We start from the raw sequence: 16977 nt of genomic DNA on the forward strand, positions 1-16977 counted from the left end.
TACAATTCTTGTTTAGTTTTACATAGAAACATAGAATGTGACGGCAAATAAGAACCATTCGGCCCATCTAGTCTGCCCAGTTTTCTAAATACTTTGAACTAGTCCCTGACCTTATCTTATATCTAGGATAGCCTATCCCACACATGCTTAACCCCTTAAGGACCAAACTTCTGGAATAAAAGGGAATCATGACATGTCACACATGTCATGTGTCCTTAAGGAGTTAAACTCCTTTTCCCCTATTTTCATCCCCTGCAAGCTGAAACAACAGACACAGGGGTTAAATCTTCCTTCCCTCCAGTAAAAGGACGCCACACAGTTTGGAGGTTTAAGCACTGGCCTCTCACCAGGCTGAGTCACACTCTTTATTGAATACAGGATTCTTTTATGCACAAACCCTCATTCTACACAATACACTTCCCTTAATCCCAGGTGGGGGGGGGGGGGGAGGAGGGGGTTTGGGGTTACAGATAGCCATCTCCCACCTTAGGAGATACCAAGCAGTACACAGGGATACACTTTACATCACATCACATTCAGGGAGGTTACACTTTGGGGCTCGGTGTTCTTGGAAGGGAATGGGTTACAGGGTTAGAACTTACATTGCTAGATAGCCCCGGGTCCCATCTGGAATCCCTGCAAAAAGCGGGGCTATCAGATGTACAGAGCCAGAGATATCGGCATTGAACATCTGGGGCTCAAGTCTCTGTACATCCCCAAAATTAGTTCCATGGTGTTGCTTGGTTTAGTCCGGTGAATTCAAACTTCGCGCCCAAACTTTGCAAGGAAGGAGTTTCGCCGCCCAATCTGAAGGAAGGTCGCGAAACTCGGCTGCACCAATCAGTGCTTAGGGACAAGGGGGGTTTCGCCACCCAATCAGAAGAAAGGGCACAAAACCCTGTTTGAACAAGCGCTCCTTCTCTGATTGGTTGCCCGCTCCTTGCTGAGACCAATCAGCTTACGAACATTCCAACCAGCCGAACAGGAATCATACGAACACTCTCCACTCCAAACAGCCGAACAGTAAATCCATGCGAATCAATTCCCCCAAGTACGAGACCAAGCTCCGTATTGAGAGTCAACAGAGATCTGGTTTAATGGGGCTACCTGCCCGGTATTTATGCAGGTCTTCCACCAGGTGCACACTCCTCTAGGGGACCTGCTGGAAAAATGGGACAATATTAATTGTATTACAAGCATAAGCACTCCCCTTTAGCTGTGAAGAACCCTCCTCTCTATCCTGGAGATAATTGGGAAGTAATTAAATTATCTCCCAGGATAGAGGCAAAACTCCATTTTACACGTGGCAGTAAAAACACATAAAAATATATAACATAAAAACCACCAAATACACTGGGTACAATTAACGTATCCCCAGATAGCTTAGATCTGAGCGCACATTATTACCGAATGGCGCTCAGATCACATACATATAGTTCAATCGCCATAGAGCCAAAGTCTTTCACATAGTCTTTCGTTATACGAATGGGCTCCATGGCATAGCTATCTGGGGTAAGTCCATTCGTGCAGACAAGTACCAAACATGCCGGCATTCGTATGCTGGATGAACAGAAGAAGGGAGGTTGGCGGCTTCAGTAGTGTCTGTTTTTAGTTCCATGAAATCGTCGACGAACACCGCTGGGCATTCGTACATCCAAGATGGCTGCCACCTCATGGTCGGCATATGAACGACGACCACCCAGTCGGCATTCGACAATTAGGAAGTGTCTGCGGTTAACCACAACGTTCTGATGAGGCCAAGAGATTAACTAGTAGCACACTTCCCTGCTGGGTGGCTGGCCGTTCGCCAGTTGATCGGTAGAAGAGTAAATAAACATAGAGGCTGCACAGACAGGTGAAATAACTGAACAAACAGATGAATTGAGGGAAAATAAAAGTAATTCACAGACAGATTGGTCTGTCACACTGACCAACCAGGAGAATGGTGCGAACCCAGTTTGAATGGGGGGGCTCCTTCTCACATTGGTAGGCACAGACTTCCATGCGGCCAGCAGGACCCCTGCAGCCGCAAGACCGACTCACAGCCCCAAGGATTCCCTGCTGGCGTTTGCCCCTCTCTCTGGTGAATACTCACACTCAGGCATCTGTCAGAGAGAGCGTTCTCCTGGACCGCCATGAGCCAAGCCTCGTAGCTCCCAGGGGACAAGTGATTACAGCTTCCTTGGGAGCAGGTAGGATGGTCCCCGATAAGTGGACCAATGAAAGGGTGCGCAGGCTGCTTTGGTATATGAATGCCGCTTGTTACCTTGCGGTCTGCAGTTTTCACACCTCGTTGGCGAGGTGTGAACATTCTAACACACATTCTAAATGGAATTTGGGTGTGGTCAGGCGCCCGGTGTACCGTGCGCCGGAGCGCCGCTGTGTGGCTGAAAAGTAAAACACAAGGGGAAATACACATGCAACAAGGGAAAAATCATACAATACACATTGGGGACACAAAATACAAGGAAACCACATAGGCACATACAGTGGGCATGGTACTAAGTGGTGATGTCCTGCAACAGGGAGCTTGGGAGGTTGAGGGGCGGCTTGGCAGATTGAGGGGGAGGGGGCTTGGGGGATTGAGGGGGGGACTTGGCAGATTGATGGGGGGCTTGGCGGATTGAGGGGGAGGGACTTGGTGGTTGGGGAAAGGGGAGAGACTAAGGAAGCAAACAGGGGTATATGATAAATGATGGAGGATAGATTTAGAATTGTAGAAGAGAAAGACAAGGTGTTAAGAAGGAATAATGAAGGGGGAAGAGGACAAGGAAAAGGAGAAAATGGAAATTAATAAATAATTATAAAGGTATTAATGGCATGTATGAAATACGCACTGTTTTATGACCTGACATGATACCTTTCTAATGTATGTCTAAATTTATAAATTAAAATTAAATATTGTTTGTCCTGAAACACGAAGAACCACCAAGTAGTTCTCTTTGGGCTGGTTCAGCCAATTGAATGCCGTATTCACCAGACTGCATTGTGTTTACCCATATTCTTGTGCTTTTTATCCTGAAGTGGTGCCCGGCGCTCCAGAAAATGTGATCTTAAACACAGACTCTAATCTCGGATCTTGGACGTATCCGTCAACATGGGCCAGACACTTTTCCTTCTTCCCTCTGCTGTTTGAGGTTAATATTCAATTCAAAAATAATAAAGAGGTAAGTAAGTCATCCTAAATACCCCAGTACTACTCCTTATATGTGCCCAGCTTACACTCTACCCATTCTACCTGCCCGGGACTTCCATGGATTGAAGTTTATTGACACAATTCATCGCCTCACTGCTATCACAGCATAACATTCCATAGAAACATAGAAACATAGAATGTGACGGCAGATAAGAACCATTCGGCCCATCTAGTCTGCCCAGTTTTCTAAATACTTTCATTAGTCCCTGGCCTTATCTTATAGTTAGGATAGCCTTATGCCCCACGCATGCTTAAACTCCTTTACTGTGTTAACCACTTCAGCTGGAAGGCTTTTCCATGCATCCACTACCCTCTCAGTAAAGTAATACTTCCTGATATTATTTTTAAACCTTTGTCCCTCTAATTTAAGACTATGTCCTCTTGTTGTGGTAGTTTTGCTTCTTTTAAATATAGTCTCCTCCTTTACTGTGTTGATTCCCTTTATGTATTTAAATGTTTCTATCATATCCCCCCTATCTCGTCTTTCCTCCAAGCTATACATGTTAAGATCATTTAACCTTTCCTGGTAAGTTTTATCCTGCAATCCATGAACCAGTTTAGTAACCCTTCTCTGAACTCTCTCTAAGGTATCAATATCCTTCAGGAGATACGGTCTCCAGTACTGCATACAGTACTCCAAGTGAGGTCTCACCAGTGTTCTGTACAATGGCATGAGCACTTCCCTCTTTCTACTGCTAATACCTCTCCCTATACAACCAAGCATTCTGCTAGCATTTTTATGTTTAATCCTTTGACCCCTCTAATTTATGACTCTGTTCTCTACACCCTGTTACAAATTATTATGCAAATTATATTTCTCTCATTTACCTAAATAATTGATGTAAATAACAGTCAGCATAATTCTCATGGTATCAACTATTAACCCCTTAAGGATCTGACTGTTTTTGCGATGTTGTACATTTGCGACCAGGCATCTTTTTGACACTTTTGTGGTGGTTGTGTTTAGCTGTAATTTTCCGCTCTCTCATTTACTGTTCCCATACAAATTATATATTGTTTTTTTCAGGACAAAAGGGGCTTTCTTTACATACCATTATTCATATAATCTCATGTAATTTAATTTAAAATAAAAGTTTTTTGACTTTTATGTGAAAAATCTTTTACTCATCTACAAAAGCGAATGAAAACAAATGCTAAATAGATTCAAAATGTTGTCCTGAGTTCAAAAATACCCAGTGTTTACATGCTTTTTGCTATTTTTTTGCATGTTATAGGGCTATAAGTACAAGTAGGATATTGCGGTTTCAAAACATACATTTTTAAAATGTATCAATAGTGACATTGTAACACTATTATCTGTCATAAATCTCTGAATACCACCCCACATGTACATATTTTTTTTAAAGTAGACAACCCAGGGTATTCAATATGGGGTATGTCCAGACTTTTTTAGTAGCCACTTAGTCGCAAACACTGGCCAAAGTTAGCGTTCATATTTGTTTGTGTGTGAAAAAAGTAAAAAACTAAATTGAACGCTAATTTTGGCCAGTGTTTGTGACTAAGTGGTTACTAAAAAAGACTGGACATACCCCATTTGCAATACCTTGGGTTGTCTTCTTTTGCAAATGGTATGCCATCATGGGGGTAATTCTCATTCCTGGGCTACCATACGCTCTCAAAGGCAACGTAATCAACCTGGCCATTTTCAATGTAAAAATATTTGACCCATATATTTGACCCTGTAACTTTCAAAAATGCTATAAAACCTGTACATGGGGGGTACTTTTATACTAAGGAGACTTTGCTGAACACAAATATTAGTGTTTCAAAACTGGAAAATGTATCACAACAATTATATCATCAGTAAAAGTGCTGTTTGTGTGTGAAAAATGCAAAAAAAGTCACTTTCACTGACAATATCATCGCTGTTATATATTTTACTGTTTCGAATCACTAATATTTGTGTTCAGCGAAGTCTCCCGAGTAAAACAGTACCCCCCATGTACAGGTTTTAGGGTGTCGTAGAACGTTACAGGGTAAAATACAGTGATAGCAAATTAAAGTCTCTGGACTTTCGGCCTGGGTTGGCAGGCAGGTCCCTTAAATTGCAATCAATAAAATAACTTAATTATGTAAAAATATGACATAAATACGCACGTAGAATTTAAATATATATGCATATTTATATATTTGAAGTCTACGTGTATATTGATATAATTATTTATGTAATTTTGTATATGGACATATGAATAGTTCTTATTCTTTTTATTTATTTATATATACATAGATATATATATACAATTTCATTCTAAGTGTATTTTGATATAAATATATATATATTAATATCAAAATACAGTTAGAATAAAATTTCGTATAGATATAATTTTTTTTAAAATTTTTATTATTATTTTTAATTTTTTTAATTTAATTTAAATTACTTATTATTCGTATTTTATAATAATATATATATATATATACAATATATATAGTTATTATATATATTATATATATACGTGTGTAATTTAATTATAAGTGTATTTTTATATTAATATATGTACATATTAATATAAAAATACACTTAGCATGACATTATATATATGATATATAGACATATATTATATAGGTATAATATATGTCTATATATCATATATATATATATATATATATATATATATACACATATATAATAATAATTTTTTTTTATTAACATTAACTTTATTTTATTTTTTTTATGATTTTACATTAGCAGGGAGACTGCCTGTCAGCACAGACAGTCCCCCTGCAGGCAGACACATGGACACCTATTGTGACCATGTGGTCGCCCTGTTGGGCGATCACATGGCAACAGGGGTCCTAAACCGCCATGGGGAGACTGTCTGGGCTGCAGGCAGTCTCCCCACACCGGGAGCACCGCCGATCGCCGCCGTTGGAACGACGGCGATCGGGTAAGTACATTGGACGATTCAGGACCGTCACCGGTCGGCAACGCTAAAATGCCGATGACGGTCCTGAACCGTCCTCCGTCCTTAAGGGGTTAAGAGTACAATTCAAATTTTATTGAACACACCTCCTAATGATAGCAGTATTTTTTTGAAACATAAAAAACTTACAATGCACTGTTCCAAATTATTACGCACGGTAAGTTGCAAAACACTTTATAGGTTGTAAAGAACTGAAAATTGTCATTTGTTGTGTTTGCAGCATATTTACGGAAATCAAAAGCTATTTCAATCAAACGTATAACAACATTTTAACCTTTTAAACATTTTAACAGGTCACGTTACATTTTAACATAGGACCCCTTATTTGATAGCAGCTTCACAAGTCTTGCATCCATTGAACTTGTGAGTTTTTGGACAGTTTCTGCTTGAATTTGTTTGCAAGATGTCAGAATAGCCTCCCAGAGCTGCTGTTTGGATGTAAACTGCCTCCCACCCTCATAGATCTTTTGCTTGAGGATGCTTTAAAGGTTCTCAATAGGATTGAGGTCAGGGAAGGATGGAGGCCACACCATGACTTTCTCTCCTTTTATCCCCATAGCAGCCATTGATGCAGAGGTATTCTTTGCAGCATGAGATGGTGCATTGTCATGCATGAAGATGATTTAATTACGGAAAGCATAGTTCTTCCCTCTGTACCAGGGAAGAAAGTGGTCAGTCAGAAACTCCACATACTATGCAGAGGTCATCTTTACACCTTCGGGGACCCTACAGGGGCTGACCAGCTCTCTTCCCATGATTCCGGCCCAAAACATGACTCCACCACCGCCTTGCTGATGTCGTAGCCTTGTTGAAACAGGGTGGTCATCCACCAACCAACCATTACTCCATCCATCTGGACCATCCAGGGTTACACGGCACTCATCAGTGAACAGGACTGTTTGAAAATTAGTCTTCATGTATTTTTCTGCCCAATGCAGCCATTTCTGCTTGTGAGCATTGGTTAGTTGTGGCCGAATAGAAGGTTTATGCACAGTTGCAAGACTCTGGAGGACTCTACACCTTGATGTCCGTGGGACTCCAGAGGAACCAGCAGCTGCAAATATCTGTTTGCTGCTCTGTAATGGTATTTTAGCAGCTGCTCTCTTGATCCGATGCATGGATCTGGCAGAAATCTTCCTCAATGTGCCTGTATCTACACGAACCCGTCTGTGCTCTGAATCAGCCACAAATCTCTTAATAGTGCGATGATCACATTTAACTTTTCGTGAAATATCTGTTTTCATACCTCGTCCAAGGCATTGAACTATTTCACTCTTTTCGTCAGCAGAGAGATCCTTTTTCTTCCCCATATTGCATGAAAATGGTGCTCTGCTTAATAATGTGGAACACCCTCCTTTAGTAGTTTTTCCTTAAATTGGGCTCACCTGGCAATCTAATTATCACAGGTGTCCGAGATTGTCTTCAGTGATCAAAAGAGCCCTGAGACACAATGCCATCCATGAGTTAAACTGAAAAACAAAATATTTAATCTTTGTGACACTTAAATAGAATTTGCATAATAATTTGGAACAAGGTGTAGTTGTGGTAGCTTTCCCTTCTTTTAAATAAGAATAAATCTGTTCTTATAGTCTGTTACAATGTAACAAATGACAGGAATTATCTCTGTTCTAGATATATGAGCTGGTGTACGAGATGAAGAAGAATATGACGAATGTAAAGTGTATGCGTGTCCGATGCAGAGATATGTATAATAACTCAATGTGGAGCAACTGGACCACAGCACGGTCCGTGAGCCGTGCACCGAGGTTTGTGAGCTTTTATTACATGCATTATACAGAGTGTGAACCTTGTCCATCCCGTCAGACAGAATAATGAGATAATACACTTCACATAGAGGGTGACAAAATACATCAAATTCTGCATAAAAGGCACTGAGAAATGATATGAGATAGAATTGTATCATCCACCGCTAAGTCTACCGCTAAGGCAGGATTCCACATCACTGGAATATCTCTCACCAACGCCAGGCAAATTGTTTATTACTTTCAAATCATGTCATGCATTTAAATCTAGAAAATATTGTGCTCTCTGTAATATTCACTAAAGTCCAACTGAACCCAAGTCCAGGCTTGCCTTAGGGCATTCAGACAACAAAATCCAGACATTCTTTGGACTATAGGACAATGTGTGGAATTTGCAATACTGGCTCCGAATAAGACAGAATGTTGCCCTTATCCACACACAACTCCCTGTCCCTACAATGTCCCTATTCCGTTCATGGCAGCACATACAAGCCAGCAGCAAACACAGAACAAACACAGACTTAAGAGGTACGCCCAGCTTACACTCTACCCATTCTAGCTACCCAGCTTCCTCTCCATCCAGTCTACCTGCCCAGCTTCCTCTCCATCCAGTCTACCTGCCCAGCTTCCTCTCCATCCAGTCTGCCTGCCCAGCTTCCTCTCCATCCAGTCTGCCTGCCCAGCTTCCTCTCCATCCAGTCTGCCTGCCCAGCTTCCTCTCCATCCAGTCTACCTGCCCAGCTTCCTCTCCATCCAGTCTGCCTGCCCAGCTTCCTCTCCATCCAGTCTGCCTGCCCAGCTTCCTCTCCATCCAGTCTGCCTGCCCAGCTTCCTCTCCATCCAGTCTGCCTGCCCAGCTTCCTCTCCATCCAGTCTGCCTGCCCAGCTTCCTCTCCATCCAGTCTGCCTGCCCAGCTTCCTCTCCATCCAGTCTGCCTGCCCAGCTTCCTCTCCATCCAGTCTACCTGCCCAGCTTCCTCTCCATCCAGTCTACCTGCCCAGCTTCCTCTCCATCCAGTCTGCCTGCCCAGCTTCCTCTCCATCCAGTCTGCCTGCCCAGCTTCCTCTCCATCCAGTCTGCCTGCCCAGCTTCCTCTCCATCCAGTCTGCCTGCCCAGCTTCCTCTCCATCCAGTCTACCTGCCCAGCTTCCTCTCCATCCAGTCTACTTGCCCAGCTTCCTCTCCATCCAGTCTGCCTGCCCAGCTTCCTCTCCATCCAGTCTGCCTGCCCAGCTTCCTCTCCATCCAGTCTGCCTGCCCAGCTTCCTCTCCATCCAGTCTGCCTGCCCAGCTTCCTCTCCATCCAGTCTGCCTGCCCAGCTTCCTCTCCATCCAGTCTGCCTGCCCAGCTTCCTCTCCATCCAGTCTGCCTGCCCAGCTTCCTCTCCATCCAGTCTGCCTGCCCAGCTTCCTCTCCATCCAGTCTGCCTGCCCAGCTTCCTCTCCATCCAGTCTGCCTGCCCAGCTTCCTCTCCATCCAGTCTGCCTGCCCAGCTTCCTCTCCATCCAGTCTGCCTGCCCAGCTTCCTCTCCATCCAGTCTACCTGCCCAGCTTCCTCTCCATCCAGTCTACCTGCCCAGCTTCCTCTCCATCCAGTCTGCCTGCCCAGCTTCCTCTCCATCCAGTCTGCCTGCCCAGCTTCCTCTCCATCCAGTCTACCTGCCCAGCTTCCTCTCCATCCAGTCTACCTGCACAGCTTCCTCTCCATCCAGTCTACCTGCCCTGGACTTCAGCAGGCCACGGCCCATTGCTTCCCTCTGGAACCCACTTTGGAGGGGTAAACACAACACAGCACACATGCCGACTGATATTGCTCTGTCTGTAAACTGATTTGAAGATCTGTGTAACCGTGTTACTGTGTGCAGGATGTCCCTGGTAATTATACTCCTCTTTTTCCATTTCAGGTCTCCATGCAAGTTCAAATGATTCCATCAGGGCGAGTGGGATTCTTCGAGCACAAGATTATCTAATTATACATAAATGTTATTTATTTATGAAAATCCTAATAAAGTGATTGACAAACAAACCAACTGGGCTATTATTACCACATGAACAGGAAGTGAAACAAAGAGAAAGATAGAATTCTACCACACTCAGTGGTACGAGCACCACATCTCCTGATAGGAGCGATCTCTTACTGATAGTTACAGTCACTGTACTGGGAGCGATCTCTTACTGATAGTTACAGTCACTGTACTAGGAGCGATCTCTTACTGATAGTTACAGTCACTGTACTAGGAGCGATCTCTTACTGATAGTTACAGTCACTGTACTAGGAGCGATCTCTTACTGATAGTTACAGTCACTGTACTAGGAGCGATCTCTTACTGATAGTTACAGTCACTGTACTGGGAGCGATCTCTTACTGATAGTTACAGTCACTGTACTGGGAGCGATCTTGTAACGGACCGTTTCACTTACAAGAGGATAAAACCCAGTTTAGGCGATATCCCCCTTTTCCATAGACCAGCAGCTACAGCAATCACCAATCTCCCGAACTGCAAACTGTACGAATCTTCCAACTCCCGAACTGGAAACACACGAACCCTGGAATCAGCCGAACAGGAAAAGCATACAATCCGCTTACACTCCTGGCAGTCAGCATACAATCCAATTCCCCCAAAAACGAGACGACACATCGGTTTGAGGGTCAAGCAGAATCTGAGGTCTGGAACACCCAGCCTGCTTTTTATTACAGTTGTGCACATACAGGCCACACCCAGGGGGAGGCATAAAACAACCAATCAAGTAACAGTACAACCCACACATCCCCTCCCCTCAGATAAGCAATTAACATAATTATTACATACAGTAAAAATACAGTTTCCACACATACTCTGTAACTTTAAAACCATATGTGGCGAAACCAACCTCGCCACTGGGCCCTGGAGAAGCCTGTTTGCCCGCCTCCTACCTGCTGACTATGGCCCCTGGGTTATTTGGGGCATATTGTATTTTATTGTGCGACTGCTGGCCCTTTAACCACAGTGAATGGTATTTTATTGTACTGCTGCTGGCCCTTTAAGAACTGTCTGGGGACATATTGAGACTTTGGGTAACAATACCCTTTAAGACTATGGCCCCTGAAAACGTATGGACTTTTATTCAGTGATTATGGCCCTGTGTGATCGGTGATACCCCAGATAGCTATGCCATGGAGCCTATTCATATAATGAAAGACTATGGGAAAGACTTTAGCTCCATGGCAATTGTACTGTGTGAATAGGATCTGCGCGCTATTCGGTAGTTTTGTGCGCTCAGATCCCAGCTATCTGGGGATATGTGAAATGTCTGTGTGTTATGGATAAAAAGTAACTTTCTGTATTTTAAAGTGTTTTATGTCTTTCTGTAACCATGTGGTTAATGGAGTCTGCTTCTAGCCCTGGATAATTGGATTACTTTCCTCTTTGTCTCCAGGATAGAGGCCTAGGTAAAATCTGTCTAAACCGGTTTGCCATGCGGCTAGTAAGGGACAAAAGATACTTTACTAACTTTTGAACCCCTGGTCTGATTCATGCCATTTTTTAATATGTTGTTCCCCTGAATGGATTGATTGTGGATATGTAATTGTGTGAATGTGATGTATGGTTTTAAAGTTATGAAAGTTGTGTAAAAGTATATTTTAAACTGTATGCATAATGGGATTATGTGTCACACTAAGGGGAGGGGATGTGTGGGTTGCACCCGTGATACTATTGGTAATTTTATGCCTCCCCCTGGGTGTGGCCTGTATGTGTGAGATGGAAATAAAAGCCAGGCTGGATGAGCCAGTCCAGAATTCCAGTTTTACCCTCAAAGTGAAGTGTCGTCTCATTATTGGGGGGGGGGGATTTATTGCATGCTGTTCCAGTTTGACTGCTAGGAGTGCAAACCTATTCGTATGGTTCCTATTCAACTGTCTACAGCATTCATATGCTTGAGAGGATTTATACGCTTCTCTGATTCGGTAATTGTGGTGTCGGCTAGAGTGCTTGGAGGCCTCAGGAAGTGCTAGGAGCATCCTTTAACGGAGGTACCAAGTCGGGGTGCCAGGCGATCCGTTACACCATACATCACATTCACATAAAAATACATATCCACAAACAATCCATTCAGGGGAACAACATATTAAAAAATGGCATGAATCAGACCAGGGGTTCAAAAGTTAGTAAAAGTATCTTTTGTTCCCCCTGGCTGGCAGTATTTTAATCTGGCTCAAACAGTAAAAGTAAAACATCCCCACAATGCATCCTGGCTTCCTCCCTTCTGCCCTGGAGATAATTGGAGAAGTAATCCAATTATCTCCCAGGTCAAAGACAAAACTCCATTACACATGTGGGGACCTAAATACAGGATTATGTTTCAAAATATATAAAGTTACTTTTTATACATAAAACACAGACATGTAACATATCCCCAGATATCTCAGGTCTGAGTGCACATTATTAGGTGAATGGCACTCAGACTACACGAATACAGTTTAATTGCCATGGAGCCAGAGTCTTTAATTACACTAATATGCTCCATGGCATAGCTATCTGGGTTAAAACATTCTTCCAACATAAAATACCGAATTTGCATGCATTCGTTTAATCCGTACGAATTAGAACCAGGGGCTGGAGGTTCAGCGGTGCCTGCACGTAAAAGTGTCCGGGTTTGGTGCATGAATGCCGGGCAGAAATGCGCTGGCTGCCCGGGGAGCTCCAGAACACCGCCACCTAGCGGCCGCTAAGTGTAACAGCGGCCACCCAGTAACAATCAATTAAGCTGCGGTTAACCGCAGCTTCAGGGAGGTAAATTGGCAGCACACTCCAGCTCCTGGGTGGCCAATTAACGGCGCCGGCCGGCTTCCCACGGCTCTGGGGAGGTTGCAAACAGGCTGTTTGTTCAGTAGATAGAATCTACCGAACGGCTGTGCAGAAAGGGAGAAATAAATCCTTCTGCACAGTAAAATTAACCCTTTAGCTGCCGGTCCATAATCCAAAGGCAGCAGGCGGGCAACCAGGCTCCTCCAATGCAATGTGGCGAGATTGGTCTCGTCACAGACCTATAATCAGTGCCCCCTACCATCCTCAGACCAATGGGCTCTGCGAGCAGTTCAATGGCACCTTAAAACAAATGCTCCGAACCTTTGCTGAGACCCACCGAGACTGGGAACAATTTCTGCCTCACCTCCTCTTTGCTCACCGGGAGGTGCCGCAGGAATCCACCGGATTTTCCCCATTTGAACTGTTGTTGGGGAGGAGAGTAAGGGGACCACTGGACTTAATTAGGGAGCATTGGGAGGGAGACAGGAGCGCAGACGGCACCCCCATTGTACCATATGTGTTGGCGCTCCGAGACCGCTTAGAAGCGCTAACCAAGACGGTAAAGGAAAACCTTCAGGCGGCTCAGACGCGCCAGCGCACATGGTACGTTCGGGGCGCCAAGGACCGTAGCTTCCAGGTTGGGCAAAAAGTTTTCATTTTAAAACCTGTCCGACATGATAAGTTACAGGTCACCTGGCAAGGCCCTTATAAAGTGGTGGAACAGAGATGTGACACCACGTATATAATTGGCCCCTGCGCAGGAACTGGAGGGCGAAGCATGCTCCATGTGAACATGATGAAGCCCTACCAGGAACGCTCAGAAGAGGTGACCGCTATTTGTGCACCCAGCTCTGAGGAGTTTGACAGCCTTCCCCTCCCAGATTTACTGGGGGACGGTCAGCTGTCTGGGGATTTAGGAGAAGTTGTACTGGGAGACCGGCTGAGCCCACAGGAACGTACCGAGGTACAACACCTGCTAAGAGAGAAGCAGGATACCTTCTCCAATGTGCCTGGGTACACTCCTCTGGCCACTCACTGGCCCCAAGCCAAAACCCCATGCGCCAGACCCCGTACCGCATCCCTGAAGCGGTGCGAGAGAATATGCGTAAGGAGATTGATGAGATGCTCCAGCTGGGGGTAATTGAGCCCTCAGACAGCCCCTGGGCATCTCCAGTATAAAGTGGTACAACCCGCTTCTGCGTAGACTACCGGAGGTTGAATGAAAAGACTGTATCAGATGCTTATCCTATGCCCAGGATAGATGAACTGCTAGACCGGATGGCCAGAGGCCAGTACCTCACTACTATTGATCTTTGTAAGGGGTACTGGCAGATACCCCTGGCTCCGGACGCCATCCCTGAGTCGGCCTTTGTCACCCTATTTGGCCTATACCACTTTAAGGTTATGCCATTTGGGATGAAAAACGCTCCGGCTACGTTCCAGCGGATGGTGGACCGACTCCTAGATGGGTTCCAGGACTAGACCTGTGCCTACCTCGACGATATTGCCATTTTTAGCAATACCTGACAGGAACACTTGGCACATATAGGAGCGGTTCTAGACAGGATTAGGAAGGCCGGTTTGACGTTGAAACCAGCCAAATGCGGTATAGGAATGGCTGAGGTATAGTACCTGGGCCATCGAGTGGGCTGTGGGAAACAGGAGCCAGAACCAGCCAAAGTAGAGGCTGTAGCCCAATGGCCTACTCCTAGGACTAAGACTCAGGTGTTGGCATTTCTAGGGACAGCAGGATACTACAGAAAGTTTGTCCCCAATTATAGCGCCCTAGCCAAACCCCTTACTGATCTGACCCGTAAGAACCTTCCCTGCCAAGTAACCTGGACCCCGGAGTGTGAACAGGCATTCCAACATCTGAAAAAAGCACTTATTAATGCCCCTGTCTTGGCAGCTCCCAATCCAACTAAACATTTTCTTGTTCACACAGACACTTCTATGTTTGGATTGGGGGCAGTGCTGAGCTAAGTTGGGGCCGATGGCGGAGAACATCCCGTGGCTTACATCAGTCACAAACTGTTACCCAGAGAAGTAAGCTACGCCGCCATCGAGAAGGAATGCCTGGCTGTGGTGTGGGCCCTAAAGAAGTTGCAGCCGTATTTATATGTACAGGCTTTCTCCTTGCTCACGGATCACAACCCGTTAGTATGGCTGAACCGGGTGGCTGGGGACAATGCCAGGCTGCTGCGCTGGAGTTTGGCGCTGCAGCCTTTTGACTTTGACAAACAAAATGGAAACGCTGATGGGTTGTCGAGGCAAACTGATTTGGAGAAATGATCCGTGAGCACCCCGGACATCCCCAAGCCGATCCGTGTTGGATCAGACTGTGTATGCCGGCTTGTGGGCAAGGGGGAGCAGTGTAGCGGAACCCCTTTTTGGCTGTCCCATCTGTAACAGATGCCCCTGTCTGGCATCTGATCTGCATCAGCCACTTACCATGGTACCTGAGAACCTCTACCCTTTGTTTTATGGCCATCATCCACCTTGCCTTGCACTTAAAGACAAAAACTGTTTCTAGCCCTTTAATTGTGTAGTGCAAAGAATGGGTTTGATATGGCACTTCGGATACAGCCGAAGTGCCGAAGTAGTCGAAGTGGCCACCATTAGACAATCGAACACGTGGCGGCGGCCATTTTAATGCAGTTGAACGCGGTCGACCTGTACCTTCCCCTACCCTTCAACACCGCGGCTGTAGACTAAGTCCCGTTCGAAGATTGGAACACCCGTTCGAATGGGACTTTGTCATCTTTTTTTTGGGGAAATAGACTGCCACTCGACTAACGAACACCGCAGCAGTTTAACCCCGTTCTATTTCTACCCTTTGACAAAAGTTGAAGTGCGTTCGACTACTCGAACTCCGCCTTCGGATGGGACTTTGTAAATTTTCAAGGCAGAAATAGACCGACCACACAGCCTGAATCTGTGGAACTGTTTTGGGCATGCAAATAGGCGTGTGGTCGGTACAAAGAGACTGTTTCAATATCTCGGGAACCACTGAACCGATTTGTACACATTTTTAATATGTTTTTCCCCAAAACACGCCCACAGTGACATCACAATCCCTCCTCTCTATCCTGGAGATAATTGGGAAGTAATCAAATTATCTCCCAGGACAAAGGGAAGACTCTGGGGACTGGAGACTGGGCTCCCAATTCCCTGCAGATCACACTGCCGCTGGGGAATGGAGACTGGGCTCCCAATTCCCTGCAGATCACACTGCCGCTGGGGAATGGAGACTGGGCTCCCAATTCCCGGCACATCACACTGACGCTGGGGAATGGAGACTGGGCTCCCAATTCCCTGCAGATCACACTGCCGCTGGGGACTGGAGACTGGGCTCCCAATTCCCTGCAGATCACACTGCCGCTGGGGAATGGAGACTGGGCTCCCAATTCCCGGCACATCACACTGCCGCTGGGGAATGGAGACTGGGCTCCCAATTCCCTGCAGATCACACTGCCGCTGGGGACTGGAGACTGGGCTCCCAATTCCCTGCAGATCACACTGCCACTGGGGAATGGAGACTGGGCTCCCAATTCCTTGCAGATCACACTGCCGCTGGGGAATGGAGACTGGGCTCCCAATTCCATGCAGATCACAATGCCGCTGGGGAATGGAGACTGGGCTCCCAATTCCCAATAAATCATACTGCCGCTGGGGAATGGAGACTGGGCTCCCAATTCCCTGCAATTCACTGTGCTGCTGGGGGACAGGAGCAACTATCTCTGCCCCCTGTAACTCAGCCTGCCACTGGGGAATGGAGACTGGGCTCCCAATTCCCAATAAATCATCTATCTCGTCCCAGCTGAATTGGTCGGTCTCTGGGTTTGTCACTCTGCTCCCCTGCTGAGCCTTCTCACTGCATTGGAACAGCTGCTGGTAGCCCTGTTCCAGCTCCATCTCCCGGGTCACCAGGTGGACCAGGTCTTGCTCAATCTCGTGAGTGTTGTCCCAGTCATACCTGCTCTCCCTCCACTCCAAGAGATCACTGAACCGGGCTTGTGTAGGGCTCCCAAACTTGGGCTCTGAAAACGACTCCCATAACAAGCCAGGACCATCAAACTCCTCTCCCTCTGGCTTGTCATGCTCGGCTGTCCAGGGCAGGTACTGTGCCCAATACCACCAGAGCGCCTGGTAGGCATCTTCTAGCCACATCTCCTGCCATACTAGGTGTTCCAATTACTTCACCCATTCCTTTAGGGGCTGCTCTCCCAGGAAGGGCATCCGCAGGGCTACTCGCTTCTGTAATCGCTGGTCTTCCTTGGGGAATCT

General features: G+C 45.7%; 1 protein-coding gene across 1 annotated transcript in view; it reads left to right on the forward strand.

Annotated features, from left to right (window-relative positions):
• The window catches only part of LOC134614085 (interleukin-12 subunit beta-like), a 69855-nt gene extending 59976 nt beyond the window's left edge, over positions 1 to 9879 (forward strand). The window contains exons 5-7 of the mRNA XM_063457505.1: positions 3025 to 3167; positions 7771 to 7904; positions 9808 to 9879. Of these exons, the coding sequence (XP_063313575.1) occupies positions 3025 to 3167; positions 7771 to 7904; positions 9808 to 9829 (299 nt within the window). The 3' untranslated portion in view covers positions 9830 to 9879. The remainder of the gene's footprint in view (positions 1 to 3024; positions 3168 to 7770; positions 7905 to 9807) is intronic.
• The last annotated feature ends 7098 nt before the right edge of the window (positions 9880 to 16977 follow it).

The sequence above is a fragment of the Pelobates fuscus genome, chromosome 6 (genome assembly GCF_036172605.1).
Source record: "Pelobates fuscus isolate aPelFus1 chromosome 6, aPelFus1.pri, whole genome shotgun sequence".
NCBI lineage: Eukaryota > Metazoa > Chordata > Amphibia > Anura > Pelobatidae > Pelobates > Pelobates fuscus.